The 18,416-nt window shown below is 37.9% G+C and overlaps 1 protein-coding gene across 1 annotated transcript in view; it reads left to right on the forward strand.

Annotated features, from left to right (window-relative positions):
* LOC109419187 (RNA-binding protein asd-2) overlaps positions 1-18,416 on the forward strand; it is a 395,970-nt gene that overhangs the window by 169,236 nt on the left and 208,318 nt on the right. The window contains exon 3 of the mRNA XM_029867103.2: positions 1,850-1,956. Coding sequence (XP_029722963.1) covers positions 1,850-1,956 — 107 coding nt within the window. The remainder of the gene's footprint in view (positions 1-1,849; positions 1,957-18,416) is intronic.

The raw sequence follows: 18,416 nt of genomic DNA on the forward strand, positions 1-18,416 counted from the left end.
TTAATCAGCTATAGTTCAGCCAATATTCTCATTGTTCAGCATTCATTGTTACTTGGGTAGCTAACCATTCTCAATGTGCGCAATTCGCGAGTTCAGCAATTTAAAGTCAATAACGGCGCTGGCCCCCATCAATTTCAAATCGGCGTATAATACAATCGATCAAGAACAGCTTTGGCAGATTATGCACGAATACGGATTCCCGGATGAACTGATACGATTAATCAAGGCGACGATTGGTCGAGTGATGTGCGAGTCCCATTGAATCTCGCAGAGGGTTACTGCAAGGTGATGGTCTTTTGTGCTTGCTGTTCAACATTGCTTTAGAGGCTGTAATTAGGAGAGCGGGGATACACAAGAGTGGAACGATTTTCACGAAGTCCGTTCAGCTGCTTGGTTGATATTGATATTATTGCTCGTAAATTTGAGACGATGGCGGAAGCGTACATCCGACTAAAGAGTGAAGCCAGGCGAATCGGATTAATCATTAATGTGTCGGAGACAAAGTACAGGATGGTAAAGGGCTCCAGGGAGGAATCACCGCACCCGCCACTCCGAATTTATATCGACGGTGATGGAATCGAGGTGGTTGAAGAATTCGTGTACATACTTGGGCTCACTGGTGACTGCCGGCAATGACAGCAGAGAAATTCAGAAACGCATTGTGGCAGGACTTCGTGCTTACTTTGGACTCCGCAGAACTCTACGATCGAATAAAGTTCGCCGTAACACGAAGTTAACTATCTACAAAACGCTGATTAGACCGGTCGTTCTCTATGGGCACGAAACATGGACCCTACGTGCAGAGGACCAAAGCGTCCTTGGAGTTTTCGAACGGAAAGTGTTGCGTACCATCTACGGCGGAGTGCAGATGGAAGACGGGACTTGGAGAAGGCGAATGAACCACGAGCTGCATCAGCTGCTGAGAGAACCAACCATCGTCCATACCGCGACAATCGGGAGGCTACGGTGGGCGGGTCACGTCATCAGCATGTCGGATAGCAACCCGTCTAAAATGGTTCTTGAGAGTGACACGACCAGTACAAGAATTTCCTGAACCTCGAGGTAAATTTTGGAGGGACCTCCAAATGGAATTCACCGAGAAACTTTGAAAGTGTAGAAATTTCGGAAAAAAACTCCTCTAAATCTTGGTAGTACACTTGAAAAAAGACAAAAGGACAGAGTTCCTCAAATCCGAAAAAAAAAAAACAAACTTCTGGATGGAGTCTTGCAAGAAACTCCTGAAGAAATCTAAAAGAACTCAAGCAAAGCTCGAGGAAATCTTTTTATAAAATAAAGGAAGAAATCATGGGATAAATTCTATAAAAAAAAAAATGCAAAATAATTTATCCGAATTGGGGTATAATTCATTGGGAGAATTCCGCAAGTAATTTAAGGAAGAATCCTGTTCTGTTAGGGAAAAATCCTCAGAGGAACTTTGGAACGATTTCTGGTTACATTTCCAAGCAAATGTCCACAAAACCTCGAAAGGAGTTCCTAATCCCTGAAAAAGATCTTGAGATCAAACGTTTTCTCCTGAGTTTAATAGTATCCATCGAAATAGCCATGATACTGGGTACCATTCGCTGTTACACGGAATTAATAATAATTAATTTTCGGACAAAATGGTTGATTTATCATTCTACAGCTCTGATTCAATTTCCTCAAACGTAACCTCCAGGTGATGACTTTCGTCAACTTTGTTCTGCTCAGACCCTAACGAACAGTTCCTTTATTTATTCTTCGTCCCGTCAAAATGCCACATTAATATCAATTACTCTACCATCCATCGCATTGTCTGCCCCCGTACAAGCATTTAATTCTACATTCTTTCTTTTCTCTCCCCACACAGGATCCCCCTCGGTGATACACGAAAAGAAGAAAATGCTGGACATCACGCGGGACAAGCCGATCAAAATTGCCGTCCGGGTACAGGTGCCGGTGCGGGATCATCCCAAGGTGAGTGGTCCCTCGGCGTATTCGCCATTCCTTCATATCCTATATCCATCCATGCTGGATACTGGCTGACTGACTGCCACTACTAGCTCCAACACTAGCAGCAAGATGGAGAAAGATAGAAGCCAGTAAGTGAGCCTATCAATCATCGAGTTCAAGTCAAGACCAAGGATCGGAAAGGAAAAAAAAATCTCTAAACGGAATGATGATGATGATGGAAATTTGCTTTGATGTCGTTCTCACCGTTTGTGGTGGAGTGTGGCGTTGGGTAGGTGGTTAAATGGCCAGTGGCGTGCCGTGTAACTTCATGTGATGGAATTTATGCGGTTTTCAGGAGGACTTGATAAGGAATTCTTTTCCTAACCTTAGTGTTTATCCTGTATGCCCACATATTCTAAATAGCTGAGAAGCAGGCTCCGCGTACATAGGGACGTTATTCCAAAACGGAGAGGAATAAGAAGATACTGAACTTTACTTATGATTACAGGAAACATTAGTTTTTGTTACAATTAGCTAGACCAAGAAGAAGAAGTAAATAACATGGAACGAGCTCACTAATTGCTCTACCGCTCTGAAAGCATTACAGAAAGTGTCGGAAATCAGTAGAAAAGTCGTTTGGAAATATAGTATTTCCAGAAGATCATTCCAATCTATTCTTAACGCTACCAGAGAGTAATGATGATACACGAGCTGGTGAGCTCGTTCCTTTTTAATTTAATTTGTTTGCGTGTTTTTATCAAATGATAAGTAATAAATTTCCAAGACTATTTTTTTTTTTCAAATTTCCATCCCTTCTACCAGTATCTAGTGACGACACTAGCCATCCATTGCTTCAAATTTGCACACTTCAAAGAATGCGGCATGGAAAAAAGTGAGTCCATTCCGATCAGGACCAGACCATTCGACGACGTACGTAAAGGTTAGGGTCACCCGGAGAGCACTGCCAATCAAGCGTGCTTCATCTTTGCTCGATTGTCAAATTTTGCGCCTCGGGGAGCAGCAAACCAGACCCTCCTTCTGGGCGTTAAGGATGTCGAAAATGACGATACGCCATGAGACGGTGTATCCTGCTGCTAGGTACGGTGTGCAAGTCAATGTCCTTTGAGGCTTTCTATTCAGCTTCAAAGAAATGATGGGGCAACTGAATTCCTTGAGAACGAAGATGTGTTTGGTGCTGTTTTTTTTTTCCATTTCGTTTAGCCATTATTTGAGAAGGTAAGGAATAAGGGTCCGAACGCTCGATCAGGTGGAAAATTGAAACCTCTATTTCTGTTTTGTTTGTGCTCGAAGGACAGAAGAGAACCTTTGTGCTGTTAAGCTGCTTAAAGCGTTCAGTAGCGATACTATCTATTATGCTTCAAATGAATAACCGAAACGAGGTGCTTGAAATGCTGTTCATCTTCAAACATTTATGCTAGGATTGACATCGTTCCTTTGCTGTTAAACAATTTTCAAAAGTACCATCCTACAAGAAACAATTATGTGGTAACTCAAACATCGCTTCCATAAAATTGCCAATTTTGGAGTGAGTCATAAAACATGTCCCATTAAACTCCCAAGTGGGGGCATAAATAATGCCCGCGACATTTCCTAAATTGAACTAATAAAAATGCATCGAACCAAACCGCAAACCCTCCCATGCTCATCGAATAGAACCACCTCACCACGGTTTGCCACGTGGAGTGAGAGATCCATAAAATTCATTTTTAAACGTGGCATCCTCCCTCATACACACCCAATCTCACGCCTCGCACAGTTTCACGTACCTCTTCGATGCGATGGGAGAGCTTCCGGCGCACGTTTTTCCCGTGGCATCAAATTGGATAAGATGCCACGTATTTCCCGGATCTAGGACATCAGTGCCTGTCGTCGACGTCTCCCCACGGGGACAGTGACGCTGGTGAATAGTCGTACATACTGAGACTCTATAGTTCAAGGAACAACAGAAAAATGTAAAACATTACAATTTTAAAAAGGTATATGGGAAAGTAATGCAATAAGAAGGTAGTAAGATAGCATGGATAGCAAAATGAGATGATATGAGATTAGAATATGAAGAATGCAGATAGGATAGAAAATAGAAAAATATGAAAAACGAAAAATTAGTAGACAGCGAAAAAAAAATTGAAATATAGCTTGAAAAAAAGAAAATAAGATAGGAAGAAATCAAACAAGAAAGATAGTAAGACAGGAAACTGACAATAAGAGAAACACAAAGGTAGGCAAAGAAGAATACTGGAAGATAAATAGGAAGATAGCAATGCAAAAAGTTTAGGTAGATAAGAAAACAGAAAGAAAAATAAGAAACAAACAGGGAGATAGGATTATGAGAAGTCATGAGAATAGGTAGAAAAAAAGTTAGACAGAAAGAAGAAAAAAAAGTTAGACAGAGAAAAATATCAAGAAAGAGAGAACAACGTAAAAAAAATACAGAAGCATAGGATAATAATATTGTAAGATTATAAAAGAACAGGAAAATAAGATGGAAAGATTGTAAGTTCAGCAGACAGGATAACAGAGAAATATGAAGTTTGACAGAGAGCTGGATATGTAGATAGGACGACTGAAGTTTTCTCATCTTCCTAGTTTCCTGTCCTGATTTATGTTAAGTAGGTAGGCTAGACAGATAAGATTAGGTTGATAAAAATATTCGAAAAGAAGGATACATAGACAGGAAGATCGAAGAATAGAAAACTAGGCATATAAGAAGACAGAGAAATATGAAGACCGGGAGATAGAAAGGTAGATAGATAACTAGCCAGAAATACAGAAAGATAGAAAAACGTGAAACTTTGATGAAGGAATTCCTAAAGAGAATATAGGGGGACAAATAACTCAGGGGATACAAGACGGCAAAAATTTGCGTCTCAAAGAAATGTGAAATAGGGGATCAAGAATTTTTAGCATGAGATCTTGAAGGAGGTTGAATAGAAGGCAAAAGCGGACTAAGGGGCCTTTGAACTTTTCTTTTGATCCTTTTTAAATTCTTACTGGGAATCCATTTCTCGTCAGCTCGCAGAGCAGATGCAAAACCCAAGCAGAGGCAGAGCACAGGCAGAGCAGAGCCAGAGCCAGAGCCAGAGCCAGAGCCAGAGCCAGAGCCAGAGCCAGAACAGAACTGGACCGAGTATTTTATAGGGAGGGAATCCGTAAAGGAATCTTTTAGGGAATATCTACAGCAATCTAAGGATCCAAGGGAAATTCCTGACGAAATTGAAAAAGGACTTTTGGAAGAAAAAAAAACTCTCTGAGAAACCTTTGAAACAGGTTATTGCTGTCAGCCTGATCTTGGCATCGGTCGAGTGGTCCCGATGGCCATTCAACAACGCAAGCTATCAACTATCAAATCATCTTCTGGAATCGGAACGGAATCGCATCACGGATTCGCATGTACGCGGAAGCAATCAATCGGAATCAGAAGCAATCAACGCTCAAATTATCACACCACGTTTTCTGAATCGGATCAACTACCAAGCCATCGTCATCCTGCATCAAGCAAGTCAATCGTTATCACCGTCGTGACGCTAGCGGTTTCCATCGTAGATCAACCACGCCACATTCTTCGAGGTTTCTGCACAGGGCAGATCAACCACCATTCGCTTCATTCGTGTTCGGGTCAAGGTTTCTACGATGGATCAACTGACCTAGTAAGCCCGGTTTCTGAACGCAGATCCACCGGAGAGAAATGATAATCCCGTCGGCAAGATCAATCATCGATTCAAGCCATTCAACCATGTAGTCGGCTGGCGGTTTTCTTCGTGGATCAACCAATGCCATTCGAGGTTTCTGCAACGGGCAGATCAACCACCATTCCTAGCGCCGTGCTTGGGCAGACGGTTTCCACGGAGGATCAACCCAACCAGCATACCCGGTATCTGCGGACAGATCAATCGAGGCACCAACCACTCCACCTCTTCACCTTCAGCGTGTCAAAGAACAACATCATCATCTTCTGAAATGGTCATTTCAGCGGGGGCAGTATGTTCGGTGATGAACTGCTCTCCAAAATACCCACAATGTTCCATTCCATCCTTCTCTACGAAGCACCAACAGCCAGTCGGTATTCTTCTTGCTGCAATAGGCAGCGCAATGATAGCAACTCAGCGCACTGTTTGCTTGTTCTGCTTTGCGCCTTTCATGCAGAGCAGTGCGCACGTCACTACCTAGCAATAATATTTCTCCGTACTCGCTTGCATGTATAAAAGCAGCAAGCCCAACTCTGTGTGTATATAGTCATAGCAATAGTCAGCTCCCCAGCAGGCACGCTGCCTGTTTGGGGAGAGTAATAAATTCAAACAGTTAAACCGAACCTGTAGTTATCATCGCCGTTGTCGTCGTCGTCGTCCACTGGAGCACTTTAGTCCACTGATCTCCCGAGTGATCTCTGAATAAAATTTGAGGACGTATTTCTAAAGAAGCCCCTGGAAATAGATCTGGAGAATCAATTGTATAAGAATTGTTAGAAAATTTTTTTGGAAAACTTCTAAATAAAATCCTTTGAAAATTCCAAAGAAATGTTATCGAATATATTCCTGGACGAATCCGTAGAATAGTTACCAGAGGTTTCTTGAAGAAATTTTTGAGAAATTACAAAAAGGAATATCCGGTGGAATTTCTGGAACCAGGCGAGAATCTTTGAAAAAATAGCTGAAGAAATTTCTTAAGATATCCCTGGAAGACATCGCGAAGAAACCTCAGGAGGGATTTTCGAAAAACTTCGTGGAAGAAATGCTGATGGATTCCTTTACATATTTTCTGAAGAAATCTCTTGAGAAATAACTTCAGGAATTTTTGGAGTAATTTCTCTTAAAACTCCTGGAAGAAAAACAAATCTCAAATAAACACTGGAGGAATTTCTTAAAGAATACTTGGATGAATTGCGGATAAAACCACTGCTAGCATTTTAGAAAAAAAAAAATCCTAAGAGATTGTGATCAACGTACTCATGGAGCCTTTATCGAAGAATTTCTTAAGGCACTTTGAATATTTAAATATTTTAAATATTATTTTTTTAAATTACTGGAGGAATTTCTTTTAAGAGATTCTCTTAAGAAATTCTGAAAGGAAAATCTGAAGCAATTCTTCGAGTAATTTCTATAAGAATGAACTTATTCCAGGGGTTCACATTAAATTGCTGAAGGAATTTCCGAAAAAAACCTTCAAAACTTTTATGTAGGAATTTACAAAGAAATCCGTAGGAGGAGTTTCATAAGAAATCTTGAAAGAAATGCTTGGAAGGTGTTCTGTCAAAATTCATTGCGAATTTTTTTAAAATTTTCTCAGAGATGTAATCTTTGGAAGAATTTCTTTTGGTAACCGTAAAAGATATGCGGATGGAACAGCTGGTGGCATTATTCGAAGAATTCCAAAAGATTGTATGTAACAATTCTTATTGAAATTTGCATAGGACTGGATTCTTAGAGGAATTTTTGAATTAGTTTTAGAAGAAATTTAAGGAAGATTTAAAAAAATCTTGAAAAAGTTGCTGGAGGAATTCCAGAACGAGGGGAAATTTTGAATAAAACTTTTGAGAATGTTTTGAAGCAACTCCGAATTTCTGATTTTTTAAAGGAAACGCTGGATGAATTTCTGGAAGAACTTATCGATAAATTTCTGAAAGAATGCCTAGTAGTTCTAAAAAATCCTGGAGAATCTTCAGAAAAGGCCTGTGGAAGGTGTTCAAAAAGAATTCCGGAGCAGGCTTGGAAAGCGTCAGCGTCAACACGAGTCGTCACGCGAATTTTACAGAAATGCCTCTCTCAATGTCATCGAATCGGGAGGCAATGACCAAGAGAGGCTAATAATATTCGCTCATTTTTCGGTCATGACGGAGCGTGACATGGCTGTAAACAAGGCAATTACTACAACATTCATGGATTTTGTCATTGTTTAAATCCTTCAAAGCATGAATGAATATCCTCTCTATCTGTTAAATACAACGGCTGGCCTAAATTTACTTGGACCAGGTGAAAATTTTAATTTCAAAACAATATAAAAGTTTCCGTCATGACGCTTGATCATTGCAAAATGACATAACGCAGAGCGTGAATGCTCGTTTTGTCTTGTGACGATGAAAGGGCCTACTTGTTCATCGTCATGGGAAGCTCACGACCAATAACAGCGCTGTTCCGGAGTTATCGCTAGGGGAATTTTTGAAGAAAACCATTTAAAAATTTTCGAAAGAATGCCAGAAAGAATTTCCTGTAAAATCCATTGAAAAATTCCTGAGAAGGTCTGCGGAAGGTTTTTTGAAAGAACAACTGGAGAAACTTTTGGAGCAATCTTTAGAGTAGTTTTTAACTCTAGATGAAATTATGAGCAATCCGTACACCATTTTCTTAAAAAAAATCCTTGCGATTTTTCCTGTAGATTTCTAAAAAAAATTCTTCAAAGATGGTTCAACGAAATTCTATACGGAAGCCCGTAAATTGAAAAAAAATATAAAATTAATTCCTGAAGGAATTTCTTAAGAAATATTCGGTCTTTAGAAACTTCTCGGGGAATTAGTGAAAGAAGCCTTTTAGAAATATTTAATGGAATTTAGAGTAATTCTCAGAGAAATAAAAAAGGTTTTTCTGCAGAAACTTTTTATGAAATTCCTTAAATAATTATTTAAAGTTTTTAGAACCAGGTGAAACATTTCTGAATGATTTTCTGAAGGAATCCGTTTACGTATTTTTGTAGAAGCCCTTGTAGTATATCTGAAGATACAAATTTATAATTAATGCTTAAAAACCTCGAATTTTCTTAAGCACTTCTTATAAAATCTTATAAAATTCAGATTCAGATCCACCGGGTTGATTTTTGGAACCTATTCCTTGAAAGAAATTGTGCAGGACCTCTGGGGGATTTCAGAAAAATATCTTGGAAAAAAAACTCTAGTCTGATTCCTAAACGAAATTTATAAAAGCATCTTGGAGGAACTTCTCTTAAAATCCATGAGATTTTCTGTAGAAACAAGAATTGAATCTTGAGAAATTTCTGGAAGAATTCTTCAAACAGTCTCAGAAGGAGTCCTTGGAAAAAAGTTCTGATGTAATCTCTGGGAAAATATTCAAAGGAACCACTGGATGGTTTTCTTAAAAAAACGTTATCTGAGGTAATCTCTGGAGGAATTTCTTTTGGAACCCGTAGAAGATTTTCGGTTGGAATTGCTGTGGTATTATTTCAACAATTCTTAAAAGATTGTATGTAACCATTCCTGTTGAAATTTCCAATTTTTTTTTTTCGATAAATGTTGAAGGAAATTCATGGAAAATTTTCTAAAAGAATTCGCAAAAAAAATGCTGGAGCAATTTCAAAAGAATTTCTGCAAAAAATTTGAAAAAAAAGCTACAGAGAAGCTTCAAATTACTTCAAATTATCATCCAGAAATTCTTGAAAAAAATCATACAGTGATTCCTTCATATCTTTTTCCAGAGATTACTGTAAAGCTTCTGACCAAGGACTTCTTCTGAGATTTTTTTTTCAAGAATTTTATCTAAAATAAGAAACTTCTTCGGTTTCTTCAGTATTTTTTAAGGATTTTTAGAGGAATTTCTGTAGGGATTTATTTAGATAATTTTTAGGATACTTTAGAGCTTTTCTTCAAAAAAACATCCATACATTTATTTAAAATTTACTCAATCGATCTCCTCAAAAATCCTCCAGAAATCTTCTTCCGAATAACTTATTTTTGCTTAAAGGTATGGAGGCGAAACTGGACTAATTTTCTCGTTTTTTAGAATTTGATTTTTTTTATTAAATAACGAAGCAATATTCTCATACACAGTTAGAGGAAGGATCGAGCTACCTCCTGGATTTTTTTGGGTGTAAAACCAATTTTTCAAAAACCAATTTTATGAAATTTCATTCAAAAATAATTTCTTTAAAACTGAAAAACATTTTCCACCTAAAAATAAGTCAGGAGATACCCTGATCCTTTCTCTAACTGTGTACGAAAACCGATTTTGAAATGATTACTTCGTTATTTAACAAAAAGTCAACAACCAAAAAGTGACGGATTCCTTCCAATTTCGCCAGTTTAAACTCAGAAATAGAACAAGGTAAATTCCGACAAGCATCCGTTGAAGTTTTCCAAAAGAATCCATCCAAAAGTCTTGAAGCACTTCTTAAAGAATATTTAGAAAAAAATCTTAAGTAATATTGGAAAATTTTATACATGAACCCCCGAAAAACTTTCTCGTGGAATTCTGAAAAAAATTCTGAATAATTTCTGAAAAAATTTCTGGAAGAAATTCTTGTGGAATCCCTGGAAGATTTTTTGAAAAAAAAAATCCTAGTGGAATTTCTCAAGGAATCCATGGAGGAATGACTAAGGATGTTTCAGGAAGGTTTTCTAAAGCAATCCTTGAAGAAATCTCTAGAGAAATAGTGATAAAAACCTCAGAACTTAGAACTTCTTGGAGGGATTTCTAAAGCAACCCATGGAATATTTTCAAAGGAATCACTCGTGAAGTTTCTTAACGAGTTCTTGAATGAATTTCTGAATGTAACTTTGAAATTTCCGAAGAAGCCGGTGGAAGAATTTATAAAGTGTTTTTTGGAAGATTTTCTTCAATAAATTTGGAAAATTTCTGAAGAAATCTCTAAAGGATTTTCAAAATGAATCTTTCTTGAAATTTATCATGAAATGACTGCAACATATATTTTTGAGAAAGAAGTGTCATTCAACAATGCTCTTTGTTGCACTTATGAAAGCATCAAAAAATCGGAAAACTCCTTGTGAAAACTAAGACTTGATTTCAAAGGCAATAGGCCACATAAGATGTGAACTTTGACATTTTCTATTGAAATTTTCAAAGGAACTAGGGGAAGATTCTTGAGGAATTACTCAATTAATTTTGGACGAAATTCATGGAAAGTTATCTAAAAGAATCCTCAAAACAATTGCTGGAGGAATTCCTAAACGAATTCCTGCAACAAATTTTTAAGAGAGCTTCAGAGCAAGGAATTCCGAATTTCTGATTTTCTATAAGAGTCGCTGAAAGAGTTTCTGAAGGAATTCATAGAAAATTTCTGGATTCCTGGAAAAATTTCTGAAAAAATGGAGTAATAATCCTTGGAAAATATTGTTGAGGACTCGCTGGGGGAATTTTTGAATGAAATCGAGATGTTTTCCCAATGAATGCCTTGAGGAATTTCTTTAAGAAAACTATGAAGGAATTTCTGAGAAGGTCTGTGGAAGCTTTTCTAAGAGAATCCTTGGGGAAGTTTTTTTAGGGCAATCTATAGAGGATTTTTTTTTTGAAAAAATCTCTGGAGGAATTTATGAGCACTCCTTACAACATTGTTTTTTTAAACCCTAGACAATAGTTTCCACGGATTTTTTTTTTAAATGTTCTTCATAGATTCTTAAGGATTTATTCGGAAATTTCTCAAGCAGTATCTTCAAAAATTCTTCTAGGATTGTTTGAGAAATTCCTTCAAGAATTTCTCAAAATATTTTTTAAGAAATTTCTTCAGAGATTTCTCAAGAAAATCTTCCATGAAATCCTTTCAAATTTGCCCCATGGATCTCTTAAGAAACTCCTCCAGGAATCGCCTTCGGAATGCTTTGTAAATAACTTTTTTTTTGCGAGTAGGTTTGAAGCAATGAGAGTATATTACAGGTGGGGAAGAAGAAGAGATGGCTATGTATTAGTTAGCAAAGAAAAATGTAAACACAAATTGTGACGTCACTATTTGACACGCGTTCTTATGGGAGCTCGCTTTGCTTGTAGTAGTGACATGTTTTGCACCAGACACGGATCTCACGCACACGAAGTATCTTCTTCCCCACTTCTATTAGACTCTCATTGGGTTTGAAGAACTCAAAGCATCTAAGTTAAAATTCACGAATAGACAAAAGGTAACACTAGAAATTCTGAAAGGCATCCGAAGAGAGGTTTATTTAAAGAATACATGCAGTAATTTTTAAATGAATTCCCGGAAAATTTTCTAAAATAGCTTGACCAGTATTTTTTTAAGGAATGTTCCAATGAATTTCCTAAGATTTTATTAAAGGAATGTTTTAAAGCATTTATTTGAGAAAAATTTGAGAAGTTTCTTGAGGAATCTTGAAGGATGTTATCAATTAACCCCCGGAAAATGTTTTTGAGGAATTCAAAGAAGAATTTCTTAAAAACCAAGTCCTTGAAGGGATTAGTTTTGGAAGATTTTTTAAGAAATCCTTTGAGAAATTTTTCAGAGAATTCGTGGAAGAATGACTGAGGAAGTATTTGGAAGGTCTTTGGCGATCCTTGGAGGAATTGTGATGAAAACTAAGATCAAAACAAGAACAGAACAGAACAGAACAGAACAAGAACAGTTTGGTACAAATCTCCATCGAAATCACTGCAGTCATCATCGGCCTTGCCCCGACAGAAACCGGCACCGGATGTACCGCGCGTTGTTGATATTGATTCTCGCTCAAACCATCGCTCCGGGAGATGGGGATGTTTTTACGAAATTTGTCTTTTAACTGCCAAATAACAACAACATCAACAACAGCAAACACCACTGGTCCTGTCTGACTCGCTGACTGACTGACTGACTACCTAAGTACCTGCCCACTGCAAGAGAAAAGGGGGGAGAAAATCGTTGATAAATGCGGGTGCCATTTATCAGGAAAACGTGCGAAACGTGCCAACATTTATCAGGATATCGTAATCGCGTGCGTCGTGATGGGTAGATGCGAGCTAGCACTAGCTTCCAGGCTGTGCCTGAGGAAAAGTCACGCATACCGGCCGGCCGGCAGTAGACTACACGTACCACCACGCACGGCCCAGGTGATGGTCATTTCATGTGGAATGGTTGTCAGCTTGATGGGTTTGGAATGACCACCATGCCATGCCGCCAAGCTACGTCGGAATGTGCGAGAATCCTTCACGTGTCCATAAGAGATGGCAAGCGAACTGGTGGATATCATCACCTGTGGAATTTGATTTCGGTTTGCCGGTAGGAGATAACGAATAAGTTTGTACCACTATATTTAGAATGAATGTCCAACTTTTATGTGATTGAATCTTATTCGATTGAAGAAACTTTATCATAAAAGATGGTGAGCTCGTTCCATGTATTTATTTTCTATTTTCCCTTGTATCTGATACAAATTTTCCAGTGTATCGTTTATAATGTCTGCCAAGTACTTCAAACTTCAAATTCTAGGTACATGACGTAACGTCCCTTCTGCGACATAGCATGTTTCTCACTTGAGTGACCAATTTAGCATTGATTTTTTTTTGTGGCAGGGCAGGAAAAATATCTTTACTTGAATAAGCCGAAATAATTTTCATTACGAAAAAATCTCGAAACGATCAGAATCGAAACCTGTTTGTCTTAGTATGATCTTACTGGAATTACGTGCGTTTAATACTTTAGCTCTATGATCCTCTGCTGTTCCGGCCAAGTTAGTAGTGAACGAATAACCCATTATTTCGTCAAAACATAGCAGTTAGGGATCATTAGGTCCAATTTATCCCTATCGCCATCGATTATCCACCCACTATCAACTTGTGACCATCCACGCAACAAAATTGTGAGACGGGGAAAAAAATGAATGTGAATGTTGGCTTCCGATTCAAGCTGGATGGTGATGGCTGGCGACGTGCCAGGTTGGAATGCCACGTTCCATCACAGGTGTCGGTTAGGGTTATTGCCGCCGACGTTTGAGCTCGTGTGAGCAGTCAGTGGTCGCACATCTTTTGACACCTTTTTCCGTCCAAATTAGTTTCAGGGAGGGGGAATTAATTTACGATCTCACTGTTTTATAATTCACTATAGTGATGAAAATATTCAAGGTATTACTTAGTACTTTTATCTGACTATTGATTTCTAGAAACTCTTCTGCAATCTACCCTGGTATAACAATTTAAGTGGTTTTCCTGGAAATTCTTTAAGAATTCCTTAAGAACTCCATAAATACGTTCAAGGCAAACTTTTGTCGCTTTTTCTAAATTCACTTATGCATAATTGAGCTGAGTTTGAGATTGAGCTTAATTGACCGCATGTGGATGCTACTCCAGTATCGCCAGACCAGTTACACTCACATCTTCATAGGCATCTTCAGTGTGTGAGTGTTGGTGATCTTCAATTTTTAAGCGACAATGGCGCCTGCCTCGTCAGGTTGCAGGTCAAAGTGGGAAAGAGGAAGGAAATGATGATTGCAATTGTTTGAATATACCTCTGCGTCTGCACAAGTTCATGCGGATGTCGGAGCGTTTGTGGGATATAGTTGGCAGAGGGTTCACACATTGGTGTGAGGATGCCTGGCGTAAGGTGAAAGATGAGCAACTCTCAAAATAATGCGGCACAGTTCGCTTGATTGCATAACTCGTAGGCGTTATCTGATAGATTGACACTGTTCTGTGAAAGTTGGAAGCAATGGAAACGGCTTTTTCAACCCGTTCTAGCGATGGCTATGAACTTATGAATATACATGACTTGTATATGTATTGAAGCCAAAATGAGAAAATGAATAGACAATTTGTTTTTCTTTTCAATTTCCGCAAACAGATGCCTATCGATGTATGGTTGCAGTGGTTGTTTGTCTTCGTGTACTGTATATGTGGATTTGTTGCAATTGATTTTATCGTTACACAGGTTTTCAAATTGATCATATGTTTGGATCGCATTTAGCTGTAGTCTAAAGCTGTCATTCAATATGTTTTCATAATGTATAACACATTTACTGAACTTAGTACCAACAGTTTTTTAAAGTGTATTGAATTGAAAAGATCAACGTTTTGTGATCGGATATAAGATTTTCAGTGTCATTTACTGTTAATGTCATTTTTCTATCAATTATATCAGTCCAGAAAACTGGACACACGAATAAACGAACACAAAAATGACGTCAGACGAAAAGACAACAGAACAGGATTAACACAACACACACTATGCGACGGCCACAATTTCAACTTTGACAAAACGAAAATAGTGGAGCGCATCGCTGACCAGGAGAGCAGGATAGCGGCGGAAACATTCCACATCAAGCTGGTAGGCGAAAACAACACGGTGAACCTCCAACGTGAGTGTGGAACGTTTAACGCAAACTACAACGCGCTAGTGGTTAAGTTGCGACAGATGACGATCGACGAGAGACGACGAAGAGAGAACGAGAATCGACGACGAACAACACAACCATGACGTACCACATCAGAAGGTACGTGATCGCCCAGCAGTAAAGAAGGTGAAAGTTGCTGCGGTGATCGAAATGTGAGTTGTGGTGTGAAAAAAATGTTAATTGTTGTAAATGTTCATTAATGTTTTTTTTGTTAAAATAATGTATTTTCGTGTAATAAATTTTAGTGTCTGAGGATGGCTGAAGTAAAACAGTAAGCCGAAACGTCACAACGTTAAACCAATAGTTTTCATTGGCTCACCGAGAAACATCAATAAAACAAATAAATATCAGTTAACGGTGATTAACACATCCAATTAAAGCCATAGTGATCTATGATTGTTGATATTGTATTTGATATTCTAGTGGCATAATCATTCTCTATTTTATTCATAACAACAAAACCGTTCGCATTTATGCAACATTTGTAATTATTTACGATAGCATTATTATCGTCTAGTAGACTAATGTTCATATCTCCTAATATAATCATTCGTTTGAAGTTACTTAATGTTTCCTCAAATTTTAATAGAAAGCTATCAACATCTCTGCCTGGAGTCCCGGGTAGAGCTTAATGGCAAAAGAATGGCAAATTTTACCATTAAAACAAAATGTTTGAATGGCAAAATGTGTTATTTGTTTGTTTGAAATAAGAGTTAAAATAATAAAAATAATAACAAAATTTTGGTCTAATCTAATCTAATCTAATCTAATACAAACGCAGCCAGTACGAGAAAGCATCCTGGAAAGTAATCAGGTTAGATTAGACCCAATTACTTTTCTTGTCAGTATTGAGGCTTGCAGCATATCAATAATATGGTGCAAGCGTCAAAGCGGCCAGGCCTACTGCGTTGTATTTACCGCGAAGATGATTCTTCGAAATGTCTCGAGTTTAAACGATTGTTTTCCGTCGAAGCAATTCTAGAATCTGCAGGGGAGGAGGGATGCGTGGACATACCGTACCAAACGCTCCAAATATGTGTTAAATATGGTTGAGAAATATAGGCATATGTATATAATGATACTGAATGATATATGGTGAATATTGGAAAGCTCTCACCCATTTAGCTTGTGCGGTCCGAGGTTATTCTTGATGATCCCCGTGATTCTGAATTTCCCATCTACGTCTGCCGAACAATTGGTAGCGGTAGAGGCACACGACAATACGCACGACAATCGCGAGAACAACGACGAGTTTCGGCACTTTTGGCTTTTCCCGGTCCCGAAATAATCGAAAACGAAACTATTGTACTCTCCGGAGTACGTAGTACGAGCTGTCACGCCACGAGCGTAATCGCGGAAAAAGTGCATCGGAGAAAACTTTTATTAGCGCACACTTTCATTATCGCAATCAATACCTTTAGCACTTTCTACCTTAAAACATGGACTGGTGTCGATATTTTCAAAACTTGAGGCGTATCACCCGCCGTATCACTCATAAATCTTCTCAAAATCAATCATTCACACATTCTCACCCGCGGAAGAGCCATCCGGATGGCGTAGCACCGGCCAAATCGTCAGCGGAATCGCGAAAAAAAAAAATTTCGAGCGCGAAAGAAACCACGACAAGTAGAGCAAAAAAAAAATAATAATAACAAAATTTTGGTAGCAGAAAAACTTGAAAATAACTTATTTTGCCATAGTAATAACAAAGTAATGGTAAAGCATACGGATTAAATTGAAGAACAAAATAAGTTATTATTGAGATATTGATAACTAAATAAGACCCAAATTAACTGTTATCGGTGAATAACAAAATGTGACATTCTTGAGTTATTAATAACAGAATAAGAACAAATTTAGCTGTTTATGTGGCGATCAAAATAATGGTACGTTTAGTTGTTTGAGTTCTAAATTAACATAAATTGATGTGCATCAAATAGAATCCATTGCAAATCAAACACACAGCTGAGAATCCGGATTTGTTTACTTTTGCGAGATACGTCGAATTGAAAAGTTATGCTTGAAATATACAATATAATAGTTAATGGTATATTTAGAGTGAAATATGTCATAATGCCTAATGTTTATAAATAATTTCTCACAATATCAAAATAATGGCAAATTTAGCTAGGAATGTTATTGTTTTGATATTTCATACAATTCATTATAAAAGGTGCTAAATTGCAAGTTTTACCATGATAGTAATTTTTTGTTATTGATGTGTTATTTAGCATTATTCATGAATAACATATCAATGACAAGATTTGCTATGATTGTATATTTTGTTGATATTTTGCTATTGATTTGCCATTTTAAGTTTTTCATAATAACAGAAGAATGGCAAAACGAGATATGATGGCAAAACCAGTTATTATTTTGTCCTTTGTTTGCCATTAGCCTCTACCCGGGGTATAAACACCCAAAACTTTTAAATCATAATCCATTAGTTCAACTATCAAAAAATTGTTCATATCATCTACCATTTCATACACCTTACGATGCTTGATCGACGAAAGAATAAATATCGAAACTCCTCCACCTCTGCCAGGCCTACACGAATGGTAAACATCGTAGTTCAACATATTACAAATTGCTAACCATCCGGATGGTACAAGAAGGCGTGGAGCGCAGAGAGCACGATGGGCGGACCAGGTGGAGCGTGATCTGGCGAGTGTTGGGCGTGACCGAGGTTGGAGAGCTGCAGCTGCAAATCGAGTATTATGGCGGCAAATTGTTGATTCAGTATTATCATGAATTTGATGTTAACTAAATAAATGAATGAATGGAGGAATTTCTAAAGAAATCCCAGGAACATTTTCTGGCAGGTGTAAAGATTTGAAAATCAAATCCCTGGAGCAAATTTTAAAGCAAACCCCGGATAATGATTTGGAATAAATCCCATAAGATCGTTTAAGAGAATGCTTAAATGAATTTAAGAAGGATTTTTCGAAAAAAAAATCCATGAAAGTCCCGAAAATTTTCAGAAATAAATCTTACAAGATGCTTTGAAAGAATTCTTCATGAGATTTGTAGAATAGGAGGAATTTTGAAACAAACCTCTGAACAAGGGGTAGTCACTCTACACACTTCATTTATGCCGACGTTTTGCCTTTCTCGTACACTAAGTGTACTGGAAAGGCTATATGTTCACTCCAAAAACGACTTTTTGATAGAAAGCTCGGAGGGTCGAATCACATATACCAATCAACTCAGTTCGACGAATTGAGCAAATGTCTGTATGTGTGTATGTATGTGTATGTGTGTATGTGTGTGTGTATGTGTGTATGTATGTCTGTGTACAAAAAAGGTCACATCACTTTTTTGAACTAAACCTCAACCGATTTTAATGACCGATGGTTCATTCGACGCGGAATGTGGTCCCATTGTTTGCTATTGAAAATGATTCGGATCGGTCCAG

This window comes from Aedes albopictus, chromosome 3, assembly GCF_035046485.1.
Source record: "Aedes albopictus strain Foshan chromosome 3, AalbF5, whole genome shotgun sequence".
Taxonomy (NCBI): Eukaryota; Metazoa; Arthropoda; class Insecta; order Diptera; family Culicidae; genus Aedes; species Aedes albopictus.